The sequence below is a fragment of the Melozone crissalis genome, unplaced genomic scaffold, assembly GCF_028551555.1.
Source record: "Melozone crissalis strain CALT ecotype California unplaced genomic scaffold, PUWL_Pcris_2 ptg000018l_1, whole genome shotgun sequence".
In the NCBI taxonomy this organism is placed as follows: domain Eukaryota; kingdom Metazoa; phylum Chordata; class Aves; order Passeriformes; family Passerellidae; genus Melozone; species Melozone crissalis.
This window is the reverse complement of record NW_026535796.1, coordinates 18,304,827-18,327,416: the sequence shown is the minus strand read 5'-3', so window position 1 is coordinate 18,327,416 and position 22,590 is coordinate 18,304,827. Positions and strand designations below refer to the sequence as shown.

At 43.2% G+C, this 22,590-nt stretch overlaps 2 protein-coding genes across 10 annotated transcripts in view; both read right to left on the bottom strand.

Moving 5' to 3' along the window:
- Positions 1-21,022, bottom strand: part of AMBRA1 (autophagy and beclin 1 regulator 1) — a 124,354-nt gene extending 103,332 nt beyond the window's left edge. Inside the window, exons 1-7 of the mRNA XM_054276364.1 lie at positions 20,958-21,022; positions 10,154-10,409; positions 9,841-9,899; positions 8,922-9,105; positions 8,093-8,265; positions 7,244-7,310; positions 5,198-6,657 (exon numbers count right to left, since the gene is read on the bottom strand). Coding sequence (XP_054132339.1) covers positions 5,198-6,657; positions 7,244-7,310; positions 8,093-8,265; positions 8,922-9,105; positions 9,841-9,899; positions 10,154-10,288 — 2,078 coding nt within the window. The 5' untranslated portion in view covers positions 10,289-10,409; positions 20,958-21,022. The remainder of the gene's footprint in view (positions 1-5,197; positions 6,658-7,243; positions 7,311-8,092; positions 8,266-8,921; positions 9,106-9,840; positions 9,900-10,153; positions 10,410-20,957) is intronic.
- Positions 1-22,590, bottom strand: part of ARHGAP1 (Rho GTPase activating protein 1) — a 182,821-nt gene that overhangs the window by 104,226 nt on the left and 56,005 nt on the right. The gene's annotated exons all lie outside the window — the stretch shown is intronic.

Genomic DNA, 22,590 nt, shown 5'->3' with positions numbered 1-22,590 from the left:
GAGCACTTACATATCAGAAAGACGAAATACCTGCCTCACCTTAGATCCACATCTGTCTTTTTCAAATCCTTACAAAAGCCAAAAGGATAAGCTCCTCCCTTGCTTGCATTCTGTAACAGAGCCATTTCCTGTCTGGGTCCCCCGCATTTACGCCTTTCTCCAAACACTAAAGAACTTGCAATTGTATGGTAACTACAGAGATAAGGTGCCGTTTGGGAGTGGGGAGGGTCCCCAAGCTACCCTTAGTACAAGAACTTGGAAACTTTCAGGTTAGGAAAGGAGACAGAAAGGAGCAGAAGCAACATTACCCCCTTGTGGCAGAAAAAGTAATATGGAAATAAGGTCAGAAATTCAAAAGGGAACAGACTAGGTGTTTCTCTTCATAGTTGCTGTAAGAACTGTATGCGGCCAGAAGGTGATCAGCACTGAGGAGATGAGCTGGAGTCACTGTACTACATGTGGCCGGGTTCACATCACACTGCAAGAACAAGGCAGGAGGGACCAGAGTCCTCAAACAAGACCTGACAAAATGAAAGACACAGATTTGTCCCTGGACCCCGGTACGTGGTTCCAGGGAAGATGGTTTCACATGTCACTTGTGCACAGTGCATCCAACAGACTGAAATACACCAAAGCCTTGGGTAAGCTGTGCCAACTTCAGCAGGTCAAATATTTGCACAGCACAGTGGCCTCTGCCTTTCATACCCTCACAAACAAACTAAAGGAGTTTATACAAGGGTCCTCAGACAAGAATTTCCCCACTTCACACACGCTCACTACTTTCTGTATGCATGACAAAAGTGTCACTCAGGATGGTTCAAAAGGCTTTTCAGATTTTCAGGTAACTTCAATAATGTATCTTGTCTGTCAAACTAAATAGGTGAGGCCAGGTGAAAACATTATGTATTTATAAAATGCAGGCACAGAATTACTCATACCACAGCCTACAGAATTTGACCTCTGGAATGAGTGCAGTGGAGTGGTTAGAGAAGTTTAACATAATTGCCAGACAAAGCTTCTTCATGGAAGAATAAGGATAATAAGTATTTCCTTGTGAAACTTAAGTTTCATGCAAACCTGTCTGACAATAGAACAGGGCAGACCTTTCATTTGCAGTAATGTACTCAGATCTCTAGACAAAATAAACAGGTAAACCATATAAAAATTGTCCTCCCATGTATTACAAGCAGCTAAATCTATAGAGAACAATTTTCCTCTTCCTTCTTTTCCCCATCTGTAGGAACTGTTTCACTGAATAAGGTTTGAAATATCTTAGCAGGGACACACATCACTACTTGCTCCTTGCATCCAGAACTCAATAACAAAACTTAATTTATAACCTAATTATTTTCCTTTTTTTTTTCCTAAAAAACCCACATTAATTCCGCAGATGTCACTTGTGTCATACTAAAATAGCCAAAGAGAAAATCTGAATCAGTTCTATTAGCCAGCATTGCACCATACCTAGCATTAACTGCTGAACTGATACATATTTCAGCAGAGATCACTGCTAGGTTCTGTGCATCACTGTCTTAAGAAAGTGGCACCAGCTCCTCTCAAACAAGCAGCTGACCAGAAGAATCCTCTTTCATTCCCCTTTCAACTTTTCATTATCAACCTGAATTGACCCACAAAGCAACAATGGCTTCAAGTACTTAGAGGATCGTTTCCCTCACTGAGATTACAGTATTAATACAAGACCTCCTCAACACATTTTTAAATTAACTGGTAGTTATAAAAAAATTAAACTAGCTATCATCTGTTGCTCAGTTATCCTTCCTTCATCCACATCTTCCCAACAGCTTCTATAACCAATTTTATGCAGCACATTTCACATGGCAACTTCAGAGATTTCTGGGATTCTTTTCACTTCGATGTTAAAAGTGAGGCAAAGACATCCAGAGGGGAAAACTCCCTACATTTGAATTAATGAGATCAGTGTGGAGAAACTCAGAAAAGCTGAAGCTCAGTCTCACAAACTTGTGCTTAACCTAGACCATAAACTTTCCCCAAATTCCTGCCTCACCAGCACAGCTTCAAAAAGCACACAGCTCAATGCCACACTGCTTTCAGGCCAGGCTGAATGTGATGGGATTCCTTGTATTGCTGAGGCCCCCAGTGACACGCTTCTCCTAAGAGAGGTGCCAGAGCTGTTAGTGAGGAACAGTGCCATTACATGCTTATTAATGGCTTTGTGATTAGTCCAAGATAATTAGCCTAGGACCATCAGAAAGAGCAGAATTCTCTCCTTACCCAGGTGACATAGTTGCATCAACAGAATTCAAAGAATAGCCTTCACTAAACTACCCTCTTAACTTAACTGACCCTCAATGGCAATGTTTCACAGAAAGCTATTTCTCTGCTAGGAAGGTCATGTCAGGGAAGGAATCCTGCCCATGGACAGGGAATGAGAACATACACAGTTTTGAGACACAATTTTATCTTACGTTTTTCGGCTGACCTTAGAATATAGAGCTCAATTGCCCAATGAGGACATCTAATGGAGAGACAAAGAAGAACAGAATTATAAAACAGGTTATGAGCACATCTTGGATTCCAACACTAAGAATTAACCAGATTCTGATGGGCACAAAATTACATTGATTGGAAGTGTGTATACAGTTACCACTTCTACCTTCAGAAGTGGGTAGAAGCCTTTGAAGGCTTATCCTCTCCCTTGTATTTTATCAGCACTTTCAGCATTACATAGCTTATATCTCAGGACCCTCAGACCCCATCTTTGCATGCTTCTGTAGCTCCAAAGGTCAAAAGACATTTGGGACTCGGCTGTGTAGAAGGTTTCAGCACTTCCCACTGTGAAAGCATGCCCTAGGTCTGGGACACATGAAGGCTTGGTATGAGATGCTCACTCTATGCAAAATTTAGGCAAGTGGGTGCTTGCTGACCTGTTAATAAATTCACAGGATATTCTGAGTTGGAAAGGAACCACAAGGATGATCAAGCCCAACTCTTAAGTAAACAGCCTGTATGGGGATTGAACCCACAACCTGGGTGCTATTAGCACCATGCTCTAACCCAACTGAGCTAATCTCATCTCCCATGTTCTATAAAGAAAAATATAAACAGCTAATTTGAGAATGGCAGAAAATTACACCTGCAGGATAGAGCTATCCTGCATGCAGGGTTCCTTTTAAGGCAAAAGATTTCATAAAGCCCCAAGCCCACCCAATGTGTTTAACAAGAAAGGAAATAAAGTTTTACTTCAAGGAAATTGCCACAAGGATTTAATACCAGACTGCCCACTGCTTCCAGCTTCTTGCTTCAGAACTCTACACAAAACCTTAACTTCAGTTAGAAGGGAAGCCGAAACCCCTGCGGTGCCTGTTCTTTAGAAAGGCCTGATAACAGAAGCAGGAGATTGGGAAAACAAAAAAGAGTCCCTAGGAGATTCTCAACAACCTCTGCCAGAAAGGTTTCACTAAAGGTTTCATCTTACAGGAATTCCTCTGGAATTAAGCTCATGCATCAAACTACCACTCCAAATCAGAAGCCTCGGCAAAAAGCACCTGTTTGCTCAGCTGATCAGGTAGGCAAGTAACCCTTCATAAATGCTACAGCCACTGGAGCAGGCAGCAGCAATCACCATGGATGACAGGCAAAGTGACCCAGAGATTTAGTCATAGGACTCTCCTTAGACTCCTGCAGCCTGGGGTGGATCAATTATATGCCTCAGGACATTTTTAAAATTACAGTTACCACAGAAAAGATCGTATCTACATCTCATTGTCCAAACACATGCCAAGTGCCCAATCAATAAGAAGGTTATTTGCCCTGTTATTTCTGACACTACAGTGACTCATCCCAGAAAACGAGACACAGTGGAGATGACATAAGTATGTACCACTATTTCAAAAGAAAGATAACGCAAGACTTACTCAAGTGCCATTTAAAAGCTAAATTTGTCAGCTCCTTCTTACTCTTATGCCCTTTAATAGGAGACAAGAGGATACCTGACTTAAGTTAACAGTAGGTAAGTTCAGGCCCAAAAAGTAGCTCCCATGTAATCAGCTTGAGACTCTCATTATGGCAGGCTATTAAAAAAAAAAGGCAAAAACTGGGGCAAGGATTTAGAAACTGATTAATAATTTTATGACCACCACCACTTATTTGCTATGCAACTACAACAACAAGAAAGGCAGTCACTGTTCCAGCCTCAGTATAATCAGCTTATCTGCAGGACAGAGGAAAGAATTCCCTTTCCTCAAGCACTCCTGTGTACAAAGCCTTCTTAGTTAGTTACATCTGCATCCAACCTGGAAATTTTGCTTTTCTACACTCAAAGCATCTGTTTCAGAGAAACAGAAAGACTGAACCTTTCCTCTGGTGAGAGCACAAACCACTCGACAGAGAAAATGTGAAACTGAAACCCAGTGTGGAAACCCCATTCAAAGTACCAATGTAGCTGTATCATCCACACAAGCCAGTGAAGACCCTCTGACACAAAGGATAGGTCTTTCCTGACACAAGTTCAATTTAGCTTATCCAGTTTCTTGTATCATATCTGAAGCAGAAGAAAAATATCCTTCCAAAAAAAAGAATCACCTAAAAAAGAAGACAGCAAAGCCTAAAATTTTCAGTGATCAGCATGTCTCCAACCAGCTCAGGTCAACGGGAGCCACTTTAAAAACTAGCCTCTCTTACCAGCAGCAAACCAACTGCATATACCCAAACCACTGACAAAGGGCTTTGACTTTTTTCCCCTCTGGGCAACTCTAAGGAAATTATTGTTAACCCTTTTACCTTAACAACTTACTCATGCCCAGTTTTCCATGCACACCCTGGGCAGATTCTCCATGCATAGCACGTGATGACAGGGTGTGTGACAGGGAGCACAAAGGACAGCATTAACATATCCTGAGATTCCATGCTTCTGCAGGGTCTCGGAAACACCAGGAACACAGTTCACCCCAGAGATCTGCTAAAAGAGCTCATCCTTTTGCCTGTCTGTACTATCATTGAGAGGTCCAGTCTCTGCCCTTACAATATTCAGAACGCATTTTCAGCATGACAATAGCAGCTATGAACACATCAACACCAACATCTCTGCTTTCGTCTACATGAACAGCACACGGCCATATGAGAAAAGGTTTTTAACTCAGAAAATGTTGAAAAACCTCAGACTAGATGGGAAAGGTTTAAGAAAAAATAGAGGAGGAAGGGCAAGCATGTATCTTACCTCCTGAGTGAATCCTCCTCTGAGCTTTCCTCAGGCATTTCCTGGTTTAAGGCCTCCTGTGATACATTCCCAGGTCTGCTTGAAGCCGACTGGCTGTAAACTCTTTCCCAGTGCCCCGTCTCCTGGTTAAAGACCACTCCCACGGTCCTCTCCTCCTGCGGGGTGGAAGAGCTGCCCAGCTGCAGTCTGCTAGAGGCAGGAGCTCTGCCCTCGGTTCTCTCTGCAGGCTGCACCTGGCTGGTATTTGGAGGCACACCCTCAAATGTGCTTTGGACCTGCCCTGGTGTGTAGCTAGGCGTGCTTCTTTCCCAGCGCAGCGTGTCATTGTTAAAGGTCAGCAGGTTATGACAAGCACGACAGCGGTTCAGGTGACCCCGGGACAAATTGGAACTGTTTTCACTGCTTTGTGGAGTCTGCTGATGGGAGGGACCGGGTCGATCAGGCTCAATGTTGTTGTTGAGCATTTCTTGAGCCTGCTGCGACTGGCTGGGCTCCCCACCAATCCCCTGATCTAACTCCTGAAGCCGGTCATATTCCAGGAAGAATCGCCTCAAATCACACTGGAGCTCATTACGAATGCTGGCCTGATTGCTCGGGCCAGCACTACTACCACTGTTCACCTCAGCCCCAGTGGCCAGAAAGCCCCTCCCTTCTGTTGCAGAGGTATAGACTGAAGCCTGGGAACCTCCCTCCTGCTGTCTGAGCACGGACAGCAAGCTCACGGAGGAGGCACTGGTCCTAGGGGGAGGCATGGCTTCCAGCTCGGACCGAGAGCTCATGTTCAGCACTGTCCTGGACCAGTCAGACCCACCCAAGCCTGAAGCCATCTCTCTCGCAGACTGTTGGTACCGGGACTGGTGGCCTGCCAAGGACCCGCTGAGGGACCGCCGCGTGGGGCCCAGGCTAAGGTTGCGCAGGGTGTTGCCAGCAGTGCTGCTCTGAACTGTGCTGAAAGCAGAGGGCCTGTTAAGTATCCCCTGCTCCTCCTGCGCTACGGATGCCTGCTCTGGGGGTTGATAAGGCTCTGTCTGCACAGAGGAGAAGGAAGTGCCAGTGGCCCCAGAAGACGTGGAGGGTGCGTTTTCCTGGTGTGGGAAGAGAGAAGAAGGAAGTCTTGCACTAGAGCATCGGCTGCAAAGGCACAACATCCCCAGGTGCTGGCAGCACTCTGCTGTGGGATAGCTGACTCGCTCCCGGAGCCTGTTATAGACAGATGCCCTTGTGTTCTCACTGGCTGGAGGCGGAGGTGGTGGTGGTGGAGGCGGTGGAGGGGATGGGGTAGCAGAGTCTTGAACACTGTTTTGCTCTCCCACCTGTATGCCAGAGGAGCGGGAGGACAACATATGCAGGAAGTTGTGGAGGAGGGGTGTGCGCCTCACAGGCTGAGATGGAAGGATAGCACGCTGACGATAATGCGGCATCTCTGTGCTGTCCACGGAGATTTCCACTTCCTCATCGCTCTGCAGAAGGAAACAGGCAAAGTTCAGTCACCTCAAGGCAAAATCCTACACTTCCAAATAAACGGCGGAAAGTCAGCTACCAGCCCAGACAGATGAAAGGATGTGATAAATCCCTTCCTAAAGGCCTTGACTTGGAGGAAATTAGTTGAGATGATTTCTCAGTTCATTTTATGGATCTAGACAACCTCTTCCTACAGCTCAGTGAGCTTTCACAATACACTGCTCATGCAAACAGAAATATCAGCGTCTGAGAGTCAAAAGCTGAGGGAAGAATTGTTAATACCTCAAATAGCTTCAAATCCAAAAGAACATCACAACTGAAAGAACAGGACCACTGAGACCTCTTCCCACCATTAGTCAGACAGAGAGGGCAAAACAAACACATTTTGGAAAGCATTTTATTAGCCATGCACATAAGAACATGTTACGTTGTTACTGCATCACCAAACAAGGTGAGACAGAACTCAGCTTAAAAAGACTTCAGGTTTTCAGAAAAACACAAGTCTGCTTAGAAACAGACTAGGGCTAAAATACATAGAGCACCTTTTAACTAGCCAGTCAATACAAGCCCTGACATTCCCCTTACCTGCTGGTTAGAAGGATTAACTATTGCTGTGAGCAAGTAGTGTCCCAAGGGATCAAACCGTACCAGCCTAAAACAAAAGAAGTGCCAGAATATCAATCATCAGTTCACATTCCACATTGACACAGGAAACTGAACACAGCAGGGAAGAAAACCCCACATGACATGTTTGCAGTGAGAATATTACTATATTATCACCATATTTTTATGAAGGACAGAGTTTATGCATTAAGAAGAACAAAATGTACCTATCTAGCTGAAGACTGCAGCTAGATAGGTACATTTTATAGTCCACAGCAACACTACACCAAAGTTAAAAGCTGGATGTAAGTACTGCTGTATCAATTGAAATAGCCAGAAATTTTAAAGGAATACAGGTGTTTAGATTACAAAATGCAATTGGTACAAAGGGAGAGATTAACGTGCCTTGATGCCACATCTTTATCTTATTTTAAATTGCTCAAAAGCAGACATTAGCTTTCCAGCAATCCAATTTCCTCTACAAGTGTGCTAAATAGCTCAGCATTTTGTTCCAGCAGTTCCTGGGTTTTCTCATCCTTATGGCTGACAAGTTTAATTACTAAGCTTACAATTCAACACGAAGTAGATTCTGGATATTTAATGGACACATGCCATATTACAAATATGAACAACCAAGCTGATCTATGAATTTCAATTGCTTTTCTTTCTGCCCACAGAACTGGTTTTCTACCAGCTGAATCAAGGAGCTGCAAGCAACACTTTACTGCCTGAGTACACAGGGTGTAGCATCCCACAGGAACCTCACACACACTTTCTAAACCTGACCATTTTTCACACACAAGTTCTTTTCACCCAGAAGCAGGAGCTCACCTGACCCGCTCCATTTCACTGGCTGTTTTCACCACCGCAAAAGGCTCCCGACGACTCCAGTCCCAGAAATGTATCTCATTGGCAGTGGCAATCAGCAAGAGCTGAGCCGTAGGATGAAAAGCAAGTGATGCAATGGCATTGTTGCTATCTGTGAACCAGCTCTCGCTTCCACCCTAGAGTGAGGAGACAACAACCACAAGCAGTTTGTCACAAAGTTTGCTATCATTGTTTCCATGTACTTGCCATGCGTCCCAGCCCGCCTAAAGCATCGCAAGTGAGGCGCTCCCTTGGCAACAACAGCTGTTCCTATACAAGGTCTGGGCCAGGTCTAAAATGTAATGCTACTTGCAACAATGACCACAGATGTATTTTTGTAGCTAAGTGTCTCAAGCAGCCTGTAAAAATCCTTCACTAAAAACAAAACAACAAGCCCATGTGTTTTGTCTCTGTGCCATTTACCAAACTGGGTAGAGCAGCAGCTTCTCTAATGAACAGTGCAAATAGGCTCAGTGGAATAACAAACCAGGTCTCTCACAAAGGCTAAACAGGCACCTTGCACAATGTTCTCCAGAACTACCCATACCACTGCAATCAATAAAACTGGTGCTGCTAAGAAGCATGACCTACCTGGCAGGACTGAACGAAGGAGCTGTCACCTCCTCTCTAGAGAGAAGAGGATGGCTATGGTCTGTTCTATGCTTTTACACACGGGTCTCAGAAAAGCTTCCAAACACCTCTCTTACCAGGTAACATTTGGAAAACAAACTCAGCCAAAAAAAGTCACCACCCACCAAATATCAAAGGAACGTATGTTTCAGGAAAGACTTACATGTAAATCCCAAATTCTGACCTCCCCGTCCAGGCATCCTGAAGCAATGAGGCCTGGGATGGTGGGATGGAAGGTGACACACCAGGGAGTGCGGCGATGTCCAACCAAGGAATGAACACACTTGCCCGTTTTCACCTCTGTGATGTAGATGTTGTGGTTCACATGTGTGGAGGCCATTAGGGTCCTGGGAATGCAGAAGGTATGACAAACATTAGCATAAGAAGAAATCAGCAAAATTAGACCATAGTTAGCTTCATCTCAACAGGGTCTGTTCACACTTAACCCAGCAGCTCTCCCACACAGAGCTCAAAGGGTAAGAGGCTACTGTTGCACCAATGTCACAAAGCTTTCTGAGCCAGATTTCAGGGTCCATGCAAACATGAGCTCATCTGAATCTGCAAGCACAAACTTGACCTTGAACATCAGAGTGAACATGCAGCTCAGAAGGCACTCCTGACTGACAGTCTGGGGCAAATAAATAATATAAATCTCCACATTGTCTCAACCCCTGTCAAATCAAGTGATACTATGAGAGATCCCACCTCCATTTCTGCCTCCAACAGACACATCATCCTGCTCTGTTCTTTATTCCTAGATATCCCAGTGATTGTGTCACATCATTTGGGCATGTTGTATTAAAATATACTTTACTCCCTTTAGTTTCTTATGAAATCCCATGGTGTCTGCACAGATCCTTTTTCCTTACAATTTTGTATCATCTGGGTACCTCAGAAATTAAACACCAACTATGCTCGAAGCTGTGAGATTAGGAAGCTGCACACATTCCATCCATGCGTGTCAGGAACCAGAAGTTTCATTCGGCTGCTCAGGACTGGACAACTCAATGGGCACCAGCCTCCATCACTTTTGTAAGTGTAGGGAGACTGCTGAAACAGGGAACGAACCAGGAGTTAATTACCTGTCTGGACTAAACGCCAGCAAGAAGGTGGAGCGTGGACTGTCTGGTAACTCAACTTTCTGAAAAAGCCAACAAAGCAGGAAGTGTTGCAAGAGTCATATGATAATACTTTAACTGTAAGCCACACAGACAACAAGGGGAACCCGCTGCAGGAACATATCTATTATCACATCACTGCAGGAACTGAACAGAGCCAGAGAGCATATCAACTGTAACACATCAAAGGTATAATCACAAGACAATTTACTTCAAATCCCTGCCTCCCTTCCCCCATTCCAAGATCAAGCTACGCAGCTCTATCCCACAACCTTACCTTGCCCTCCCATTTCATCCATCGGGTTTTATCCTCCACCAGCTCCTGCAGAAGCCGCTGAGCACCCAAGGCTTGGGTGCCCCGTTCCCTACCCCAAAGGATGCGGACAGCATTCTTCTCTGGGACAACCTTCATGGCTCTCAGCTGCCAACAGCACGCCTGCTACTGAGAGGAGACACGAGCACGTTCCAGATGACAACCACCACCAAGCTACAAATAAGCTATCCACATTTCAGTTGTTTATCTTCATGGAAACCTAAAAAGATAAGAGACTGATAAGGAAGGCAGCTTTTACCTCAATTATCCCGATGAAGTAAAAGCTTTCAATCCCAAAAATACTAGATTTGAGAGACAAATCTTTCTTCTTACACAGCCTTTGCTACCTGCTTCCGTTACCATGGCCCCACTTTGACATTTCTGCAGCCAAAGATTACTTTGAAAGCATCCAGTTCTTCCCTTGTACATGTGCCCTAGCCCCACTACACATATGGAGAATTCAAAATTTCCCTTCAAATTCTTCTCCTTCCCTTCCTCTCTTGCTGTATATAATAAGGGAAAAAAGATTTATGAAGATACAGTCTTTACACCTTGAAGATTTAGGTCCTATCTGGGAAGGGTGTCTGAAAGCCAGAGGAACAGTATTACCAAACTGACAATATGACACAAGAATCTTCCAGGAACTACTCAAATTTCAGTAACAGGTCTAACTCCAAAGGTCAGACAACTGACAGATCTCAAGTCCAAATTATTTCCAACTCCATCAACAGCTTAAAAATATTAAAATAATGGTGTATGGGACAGCTCCACCAAGATTATTCCATTGTCTGCACATCACCCTTCAATCTGCATTGCTCTTAGAACAGCAGTTCACCCAAGTAATGCACGCTGGCAAAGAATAATGCTTTTGGAACACTTTGATCTGCAAAGGAAAGCTTTAATATCCACTGTCTTAAAAAAAAAAAAAAAAAAGCTAAATAAAGAAAATAAATAAATATTATAGTGACTAATAACAACCAAGTCACACAGCTTTTCAGTGGTGTCATATGATGGAGTACCACAAAAATGCTACTACCTTCTGATCCCAGCAGAGTGTGCATACTACTCTGCCATCTCTTGATAACATGAAGATCTAAAGACAAACCCTGCTCAGCTAATGTTACACTGAACAAAACCATCAATATTCAATAGAGAAGGAAATAGCCATTTTAAAAAACAAAACAAAAAAACATATAAAGAAGAAAAAAGGCTCATGTGTACAAGAGACAAATTGTTAAATGACAGAACTCAGAATGGTCAGTAGCAATATTTTCTTTCCTCCCACTTTCCCTAAAAAAACTCTCCTGAACAGATTATTTAAGACAGCTGCAGCTTATAGAGAGGAGCTGTCTAAAGATAAGCCAGGAAAATTACTTCCAAAAAAGCACACCAGTTTTTATTTGTAGAAGTAAAATAAAGAGTACTGAAGTAATTAACGAGTAAAGGCATCCACCTTCCTAGAAAATAAATTCCCCAGAGTGAATTTTGAGCTAGCTGCAAATTCCCTGATGCTTAATGTGAACAGCATGGGGATCATGAATTTTAGAAAAGCTGAACTCCATGATACACAATAAGCCCTCTTTTGAGAATCTGTGAAAGTTAGCCAAACACCAGGTAGGAATTATTCTACAAAATCAAAGCCTTACTGGAAAGCAACACAAAAACAAAATATATCATACTGCATGAGAGTTCTTAAAAATAACTGTACAGATTAAAAAAAGCCCATATCCAAAAAAGCTAGAAGGATAACTGGAATAGATACATCCAAAAGCACAATATAATACAGGAATCCCTATACTAAAAATCTTCTTTAGCTAAATGCTGATAAATCCTGATCCGGATTCTGCAAACAGCCCCAGGCATCCCTGTTCAGAAGTGACAAGATTCAGATGGTGAGCAGAATGGAGGAGAAAGACAGCTCAGAACAATACAGGCAACAAAAAGTCTGCTTTACAGGAGGAAACTGTACATCTGGTTTAACTCTTAATCTAGTAAAAGTAAGAAAACAGTAGCTGAATATTTTATATGGGTGTATTCAAGGAATTTGGACTACAATGACCCAAGAATAAACATATAAACAGGACACCAATGGAAGACTGAACCTGCAGCTGGAATAAGCTGGAAGTTCAAAAAGATTTAAACTTTGGAACAGCCTTTCGATAGCTGTGAAGGACAAACCACATAAATAACTTGAGATCATGGTAATGTACAAGCAGGACAACAATCACTCACGAGAAAGAACAAGCTCTGACAACCTAGCAACATTTCAGTCCTATCAGAACTAATGTTCCCTAAAGTACAATTGGAACAAGGAAAACAAGAGGTTTAACAATTGACTTTAAGTTTATTTATGCCATGGACAAACTTACATATTGTAAAATAAATGGGGAGATAACTCCTACAACTGCAGTCAGTGAAATTCTAATATTCTCCTTACTGAAGGACCAAGTCATCTCCACTATATAAAACCAAGTACATACCTTAAGACAGCTTATCTAAATCTCTGCATGTGTGTCCTAATTTATTCAACTAATCTGCCTATACCAAACACTTCATATGTGAGCCTGAGCATTTAACTTCACATTTTTCCCTCAGGGACTGTACCTCGTTTTTTCAGCTTCTTCTGACTCATGTCTTTATTCCATTTTAAAAGCAAACAAAGGAAACACCCAGGGCTCTAATGCCTTCACAGTATCCTGCTAACCTGCTTAACATTTTTAAAAGCTGGGATCTCTTCAGAAAACACTGAATGTATCCTTCGTGAGTAATGCTGAGATTCCAGCGTTACCTCGGATCCCTTCAGGGGCCAGTAACTGCTCCTCTACCGGGTGACACATTCAGCAACATTTCAGAAGGCAAAGAAACTCAGAGCCTTCAAATGCAGAAACAGATGTAGTGCAGCATTGGCAATGCAGTGAACACTGCTATTATCTTTGCTCATTTTAGCAGGAAGACTTTAACCTTTCTATTGGATTATGTGTTCAGCTTCAGTTTGTTTTGGTGTGGGGTTTTTGTTTTTTGTTTTTCCTTTACTTTTTTGGTTGTGTAGGGGTTTTTTGTGAGGGTGTTAAAGGAGCCAGTTTTTTCTCTAACCTAGTAAACATACCCACCAACTCCGAACATTTTGCTCAAATATAAGCTGAATAATGACAGCATGCTATTAAATACCATTAGCAGATAAACCATTGAAGTACCAACTGTATTTACAGCCACTCATTAGCCATCTGACTAACAAAGTCAAAATTAAATGCAGAGAGTTTGAAAATACTTCTTGGGACTCAGCATAAATAAAACTTGCAGCTCACTGGATCAAACCTGTTCAGGCGAGTGGTGGACTGATTCAGTAGCAGCACCTATTACAAATATCCACAACTATCATAACTGATGAACAGCTGACCACCTAAAGAGGGATTGGGATTGTTGTGTTTTCTTCTTGTTGTTGAGTTTGTTTAGTTTTGTTTACTTGTTTTTGGGGGGAGAGAGGGAGGGAGATTTAGATGGCTGGTTTAATCAGGATGACCAAAAGTGTCCAACAACTGCAAGATTAGCTGATGCCCTGAATGTGATGCAGATGACCACAAAAAATTCTGAAAACGGAGAATCAAGAAATTTTTCTATGATCAGCAACTTTCTTTCCTTAAGAGTTTTCTCCCTTCAGGGCATTTCAGGACAACATGCTGGGCTGTTTACAGTATTGGAAAGAGCATTACATAGTCCAAATCCAAGCCTTTTACTTGCTCTGTGCCAGCCATCGTTGAAGAAGCCTGAAGAATTCCCAGCATTACAGTAATGCAGGCTTACTTGTAATTGTCACTTTTACAGATGTCGAAGCTCTAAAAAACCAAAGTGAAGCTGCAAATTGGTAATACTTTGTAGTGGTACATGACCCCCTGAAAACACTGACAGAAAGGTAGGGAGAGAAGAGGAATCAAAAGAAGCACATTCAATTTACCATATAAAAAGGATGTCAAGATATTTTATGCGTTATGCAATGGCTCACCATTCCAGTTCAAAACTTCAGCACTTTAAAGAGATGTTTGCTCCATTTCCTAATGTGCCCCTTCCCCATCTCTGCTGCTATTAATTTTGTGGAGATTCTGGGAGCACAGCTGGCTTTGATACAAAGATGAATATTGCAATACTACCTTCACGTTATTCCACTCTTCATGGGGGAAAAATGTTAGTTCATGTGGCCTTCAGCTCTCAGACTAACCTATTACCGCTGCAAAGAACTCTGTGGTTGTGTGCTGAGCCCAACACTAAAAGCCTTTCCTAATGCATGTGCAGAGTCAGTGTAAACAGCTACATCAGTGTTTAAAAAGGGGAAAAAAATAAAGCTGCAATCAGTAAATGATATTTACAATGGGAGATCTATCCAGAAGAAACAAATGTCCAAATAATTTCAGACAATTTTGCTGCCTAAAGAGACTTCATGTGATTAATGAAGAAAGAGGCAATATGAAATGAAATATTAAAGCTGTCACTGACTTTGCAATCTGGGTTCCACAGAGAGAATGCATTTATAAGACTCCCTGTAAGAGACCAGGGGGAAAAAAAGCACATGCCAGTAGTTCTGGTCTCCAAGTCCCTTTGTCAGTTTTAAGACTTCCATAACATATTGACTGTAAAAGAGCCATGATCCACACACAGATGATGGGCCAGGGCTGTATACTTTTTATTAAAACAACATGCATGGGAAAAAAAAAAGGACTGAAAACACAACAAAAGCAAAACTGTGGTGAACAATGAGGCATATCACTGTCCTGCAAAACCACAAGCCAGCCTGTCTCTAGAAAAGAAGAGGAAACAGATTATTACACTCAACTCCCCCAGTTCTGGCCAGGTGCCCACCTATCTTGTAAGCCAGAGTTACCTCTGTTTTCAAAATGTCTGTTCTGAAGAAGCACGTCCAGCCCTAACAATGCCACCGCAGTTATTCCAAATTAAGTGCAGCAACTCAGGCTTTAACACCAGCAACATACTAAAAATTTCAAGAGAACTGTTTATTGCATTTAATAAATGTTAGTATTTTAAGTTTCATTTAATAAATATTAGCAATAATTTAGCATTCCCACTATTGCACATGTGGGTGGGTTCTCCAAGAGCAATCAGATCATCAGACAGGCATGAAAAGAGTGTATGCAGCACTACAGCCCAAATGCTTTATCCTTGCTGACAGTGATCCTAATGAAGGCTGCAGTCACAAGACAGGCTATTTCCTCTGAGGATTTTCTACAAGTCAGTTTCCCTTGTATTTTATTTAATTTTGAAGCAAACTGCCTTACCAAGACCCCTTGTGCTCTTCAGAAGTTCAAAAGAGCAAAAAGTGCCCACTGAAAACAGCCAAATATCATCTTGCCAAAGACTATGACCTACAGAGCCCCTCCTTTTGCAGGCACTTCATTGATAAAACAATAAAATCTGCTTCTGACACCCAGACAGGAGATCTCCAAGAACAAACCAGATGCCTAGAACATAATTTGGAATATAAAGAAGCAATCACACAGCTCCAGGGACCTTCTAGTTGCCTTCCTTGTTTGTAATCTGTGTTTCCCTCCCTTCTGCAATATGAAGGTTTTGAGGCCATCACTTTCCTAAACTGCATGAAACTGTATCATGTAAGAAGCCCTACAACAGACACTACACCAGATAGAAGACCTGATTTATACCTGCAGTGTTATTAAAAATACTGATTCAATCCATATCAAATGTCATGCCATCCCCACTAACCCTTTTTGTGTCTCCGCCTGAAAAACTGAGCAAAACTTTAAAAAATGTTTATGTAAAACCAAAACTAAAAAGCTGATTTGCCCTCTTTGCATTGCATCAACTCATCTTAACAAACAAGACAACTCAAGGAGTCCTAGTTTGGTAAATCCCAGTTTGCCAGTAGCAACGGCATGTGAACAATGCTGTAACAACAACAAAATCAGTAAAAAATAGGTGACATGACTCATATGCCAAATAGTAGCATGGGTCAAAACATAAGTATTGGAAGAACAGGACTATGTTCCTTCTTAAAAGACAGGGCCATATGAATTTCTGGCAATATATCTAATTAGCTATATATGTCTAAATTTACTTCAAACAACATTTGATTTGTCTTCCCTTAACTCCATTTGTGGTAGTTCCAGATGAACCTTGAGACTGTTCATAGACGTATTAACTCTTCTTGGGTTAAAAACAAACAAACAAAACCAAAACAAACAAAAACCAAAACAAACAGAAAACCCAACCCCAAACACCAGAAAACATTTTGCATACAGCAAACTTCAAGATACCTTGTAGTAATATCTAAATGAACAAAAATTTAAAATAAAGTTACATTGGACTAGAATCTTTAAACAAGATTAACCCACAAAAAAAAACAGTCTATGGATGAGTAACAACAACTGTCTTAAGCATGATTAATCAAAACAAAAAATGACCCTAAACTCTAACCCATTATTTTGTTGTTTCTACTTGTGTGCTTGAATATGCTTCAAAAAACAAAAAAAGCTGCTGAATTTAAGAATTTAATTAGAACAAGAGTCAGTCTTCAACTAAGTGCCCCTAAACATAGAGAATAAAATACAGTTAGGAGAAGTGAAAGAAGTGATGCAACTATCCAAGAGAACCCAAAACTAATACCATGAAGGCCCTTCCATTATATGGTCCCAGTTTTACTCTTCCAAGCTTTTAAATACTCCCCAAAGTACTACAGTGTAAGCTGAAGTTCTGCCTTGATTAAAGCCAGAGAGAGATGGAAAGTAATTCAAAAGCACATTTTCTGTAGATGAAGTAGACACACTGCTCTAAATTGCACTCACTGCAATAAGTGTTGACACATAAAACAGGATTCCTAAAGAAAAATAACTTGTCTTCGTGCTTCATGATTGAAAAATTCAATGCTGTGTTTTAAACTGCAACTGCAAACAGCTCAGGAAATTCAATTACATTACAAAGATGTCAACAGTACTTTGTCATTTCAAGATCCTGTATGACTGTAACAAGTAACTAATTGCCATTAGAATCTTAATTTGTTTTTCCAGTCTGGATTAAATGAGCTAAATACACATGAAATAACTTTTCAGACAAAAGACGTACATTAAAATTCTGGCTATTTACAGCAAAATGACAAAGACATGGAAGAGAAACTTGCAGATCTCAACTCCTAAAGGTCAGAAAATGAATAGTAAATATAAAAAGGGAAGTAATAATAACAAAAAATGTAAGTGATCATCCATGTCTGAAGTCTGACAGTTTCATTTACCAAAGAGAATATGGAGCACTTTCACAACTATTATTACAACTTCCACATAAACTTAATGAATTCTTGAGAAGAGAAATATTAGTTTCAATCCAGAAGATATGAAGAGAATTAATATGATTTCACAAAGCTGTAAGGTAAGTCAAGCAGCAGAACTGAGATCTGGAAGATTAAGAGTGGGTTTCCACAATTCCATACTCAAACCACAGCATCTTTTGTTAAGTACTATACACAGCAGGAAATGAGGGACAGAGAGAAGAAAAAGCCAGAGCAATAGAGAGACAGAGCAATACAGAATTCAGATTAACCCCCTAAAAAACTATTCTCATTTAGATAGGAAGGCAAAGGAATTCTCAAGTCAAAATCCCATGATTTACATTAATAGTCACATCAAGGTTCTTCATGCTCAAGGGCCACAGCCAGGTGCCCCCAAGTGACATCACACATTCCACAGTAATGTGGGACTGCCAACACTACAGAGCAGCAGAAGCAGCATCACATACCCCCAAGGTGAAGACAAAGTGTTTTATGCATTCAAGGCTGCACTTAAGGCACATGCACCTCATCCAAGTAATAAAGAGCAACTGGAAGCAAGAACATGTTTTAGAAAATACAGGTAATATAATTTTTTGCTCACATGGAGATACAGTAACAAGACAAAAAGCAAAAATTATCCACACAGAAGCTGAAGTCTTCACACAAAGATGTATCAGAATTATAGAAGAGGTGGGAGACAATGAAGATTTAGACTCTGAACAAAGAAACAGCCAATTCTTGGCACTCTTGCCCTTCTTGGCCTCAGACTGGGTCTGTGGGAGAATTATAAAGGGAGGGGGAAAATTGTCCAAAATATGAGTCAGAGACTCCTCTCAGCAATCCTGCACTGCCCAAGGTGAAGAATTAGTACCACATACCAGGAAGAAGGAAGCAGGAATCACTCTCCAAGGACAACCCAAACCCCTTCACTGAGAGCATGGGGAGTGGAGCTGGGCGAGCTCATGGATTAAGATGATGCTCTCCACACTCCAGCCTCACACCTCATCATCCCCTTCAACAAACAGTTTACAAAAACTGGAGACAACAAACAGCTACCAGACAACAATCCCAGTCAGAATTCCTAACAACTAAGTCCTGAGATGCAGACAAGTACTGCTTCCTCTGGGACAGTAAAGCAGATCTCCTCTTGTTTCAAGCAACCCAATCAATGGGTCTTTCATTAGGCAACTCCTATATCCTGCAATAACTTTCCAGTAAGATATTTCTAATATTAATCCTCTTCCACTGCATATCACATCGTCATTCACTTTTGCAAAACAAAATTCTTCTGTCCTTACCTTACTAATATTTTGTTTCCATTACCCTCCTTGCTAGGATAGCACAGGGCTCCTCACACAAAACACACAAGGTAGCTATTATCATGCACTATGCCCTGTATCAGGCTCCCAGAAACCCAAGAGGGGAAAAAAGTACCTTAGTGCTGTTTGCATTAGTAGTAAATATTCACACCAGCAACAACTCTGCAAGACCCATGAGTTCTGTCAGTTTGCTAATCACGGCATCAAAGATTAGTACTAGAGTTTATTTCCAAAAGTTTCTTTAAAAAATCATTATTCAAATGCCAAACTTCTGGCAGAGGGATAGCAGCAGACTGGATCACTGTGTGCCTTCTTTAGAACTGGTTGTTACAGCTGCATACAAGTTAGAAGTGCTGCTCGGAAAATGGGAAAGTAGGAAACAACCAAACAAGAATCCAGAGGGTCAGTTATGACTCAGAAAAGGGCAAAAGAAAGAAAACCGAGAAGAAGCTGTCAGCAAAGTAAACATTTGTCAGAAACTCCCAGCAACTCAATCTGAAAAAGCATGTCCAGGCATTTGGATCCAAATACATTCTTCATTCCAAGCATCAGGAAAAATATAAATGCTAGTGGACAGCCCTACTCATTAAGAGCCACACTGCCACAAAAAAACCCATACTTATTTGTGACCATCAAAATAGAAATGGACCAATTTTTTAAAACAAAATTACCCAGAGAAGCACCAGTTGTGGACTCCAGAACCAGCACATAAGCTACACTGAAGATTTATGTGTGTTAGGAAAGGCATTACAACAGTCCTTCAGAACACAAGAAAGGGTTTTTAATTTAGCAGAGGATTTCAGGTCCTGTTGCCTGCATCACTCATAAAGCATTCAAATCTGCATGGATTTAACCTCATACTACATTCTGAAAACCGACCCAACAACAAACTTAAGAGACCAGTAATGGACTGGCAATAAGTGCACATTACCAGCGGGTCATTCTTAGGTCCCTTTTTAACATTCCCATCAGCAATTTGAAAGAGGATGGGAGTGGCAAAGGCAAAAGAAGCCAGATGACATTTGCAGAGGACACCAAGCTGGGTGGAGCAGTAAACATGGACAAATATAGAAAAACATATTGGGTTTTTAAATAAAGACCAAAGAGCACTTCATACAGAGGAGAAAACAGAGCAGCACTGAGCACTGACCATGTTTACAGACTTCACCTATCTTCATGAAGACAGGCTTGCATCTAGATAACAATTCTTGAACCTGTCTACCACCACAGAACAATACTCAAAAGTGTGTAGTGAGAAAAGCTACTCATAACCACCTACAGGATCTCTTAAAGATAAAACCCTATTTAGTACAGGAAAAATTGCTTTCCAAAGGCAGCTGAACGCATGGTATTGAGAGGATCACAAGTAATCAAAAAAAACCACTACAAGAACACTACAGAAATTTATGTGTTGTCAGGAAAAATATGGGAGATGACAACAAAAACGTTCCCATAGCCAGTGAATTAGCTGAGTTCCTTTCCTCACAAGACAAGGCGTAACCAGAGGCACACCTGAACGCATTTTATGCCAAACACTACTTTCACAAGCAAGTGTTCTGCAACACACCATGAAAAACAGGAGAGATAGAGCAGACAACGCTTGCCGCACATTTTATTTGGGTAAGGTTGGAAAACACCAACTCCGATAAAAAACATCGCCAAGCAACAGCCCCAGAACGCAACTGGACCGAGCCCGACCACGGCCCGGCCGGTGCCGCGGGGCCAGCGAGCGGGGCCATGGCCGGCGAAGCACCAAGCACCCGAGCTGGGACAGAAGACCCGGCTGAGGCGCGCTCAGGAGGGCGGCAGCGGGGCACGGGCCGCTCGCCGGGACCGGGACCGGGACGCTCTCCCGGGGCTCCCGTCCCCGCCGGCCGGCGGGAGGCAGCGCCGCGGGTTTCGCCCTCCCGCCGCGGCGCCCGGCCCGGGGCAGCGCGCCGGCCTCCCCGCTCCCCCCAGCGTAAGGCCGCGAGCCCGGAACTCCCGTACAGAGGCCCCGGCAGCGACTCCCGCCTCCCTCCCGACCGCGTTCCACCGGCCGCGGCCTCACACGGATCGGTACCGCCGCCTTCCGGGGCGCCGCCGCGGGGTCGGCCGCGCCCGCCCGGGAGCGGCAGCGCGGCCTCGGCGCGGGGCCGGCGGCGCGCGTAGGCCCGGAGCGTACCTGCAGCGGCGGGGCCGGAGCGGGGCCGGGCCGGGCGGGCGGAGCGGCCCCGGGGTCGGTCGTCGCCGCCGCCGCGCCGAGCTCCGGCCAGGCGGGCCAGCCGAGCGCCGAGCGGGGCCCAACGGCGGCGGCGCCGAGCGCGGGAGCAAGGCCCGAGCAGCCGAGGCTAGAACGCCGCCAGGCAGCGCCAGCCGAGCGACGAAGTCTTCCACCGCCGCCCGGGGGCGACGGAGGGCAGGCGAGAGCAGTCGAGCCCCGAGAACTGCGGGGCAGCGCCCCAGCCCAGAATTAAAATCTGCATAATTTAGCTTAGAGAGGTGTGGGATACTGGAAAAATGCTCTCAACAGACGAATGTAAACTAACACGTACAACAGTCAGACTCTATAAAACAGATTGGAAGTTACTATTCTAGATTTCCAAGATAAGGGTGGTCCAAACTTAAGAGGAGAAACGGGTGTTAATGTCTTCACAAACGCCCGGGCCTGCAGGAACCGGCCCGGTGCCGGAGCAGTGGCCCTGGAGGTGTCGCAGAACCCAAACAATGCGAGCTCCTGAACTTCAGGGGAGGATGTAGCAGGCGGATGGGAAGGCTGTACCTTCCCAATACCTCAGGCAATGGGGAAAGGAAGAGGGCAGCGTGCAGTCGGTAGTTTAGGATAAAAGGAGGCTGCGTCCTCCAAAACCCGGAGAGACCCCGCGGGGCCCTGGCCCAGTGAGCTCTCTCCTTTTATTCAAATAAAAGAAATAAAGTTGCAGGACTCCTCTATCGCCTTTGTGGAAACTGGCTTTTCACAGCATGATTTTCTGTATAAACCAAATCACAAATCTCAAAGCAGTTTGCAGAAAATAATTTTTTTTCACATTTTTTTCAGCCTGGAAAAGAGAAGGCTTCTGGATGACATAGCTGCTGCCTTCCGGTACTTGAAGGGAACTTAGAGGAAAGATGGAAGACCAGATTTACACGAGTGTGAAGTGACAGGACAAAGGGGAAGGGCTTTAAATTGACAGAAAGTAGGTTTAGATTAGATAGTAGAGAAAATTCTTTACTGTGAGGGTAGTGAGGCACAGGAATACTTGTCAGGTTGTCTAGAGAAGCTATGAATTCTCCATTCCTGAAGTGTTCAAGGACAGGTTGGATGGAGGGCGTTCTGAGCAACTTGGCCCCATGAGGGAAAATAAAAAAGTCTTTTCTGAGGGAAAAGAAAAGGTCTAGGTGAATGGTTTTGAAGGAAGCTGCTTAGGAGTATGTGGTGGAAACTGCTCCCTACATTTCCTGAGTGAAGAGAAGGGTACTGACATCTGACTCAGGTAAGAATAGTGCTCAGTGGATTGGCTTTGTCTAGTGTGGTCTGATGCAGTTTTTGCCCACACCGACAAGCAGTGAGATCAGTTTTGAGATTAAACTCTACCACAGGTGACAGTGGCTGAAAGAAGACAAAACTGAGCATCAAATGTGTTCCAGGAAGTGCCTGCACTCTGAGTCTGCTCTGGCCTCAGCACACACTGGGAAGAGCTATTCATAGCGTAAATTGAGAAACTCCAGCTTGTCATTAAGTGACAATGTTTGTCACTACACATGTCCAAGTCTCACTTGACCTCACCACCACCCACACAGCTCATTCAGTGTCTGCT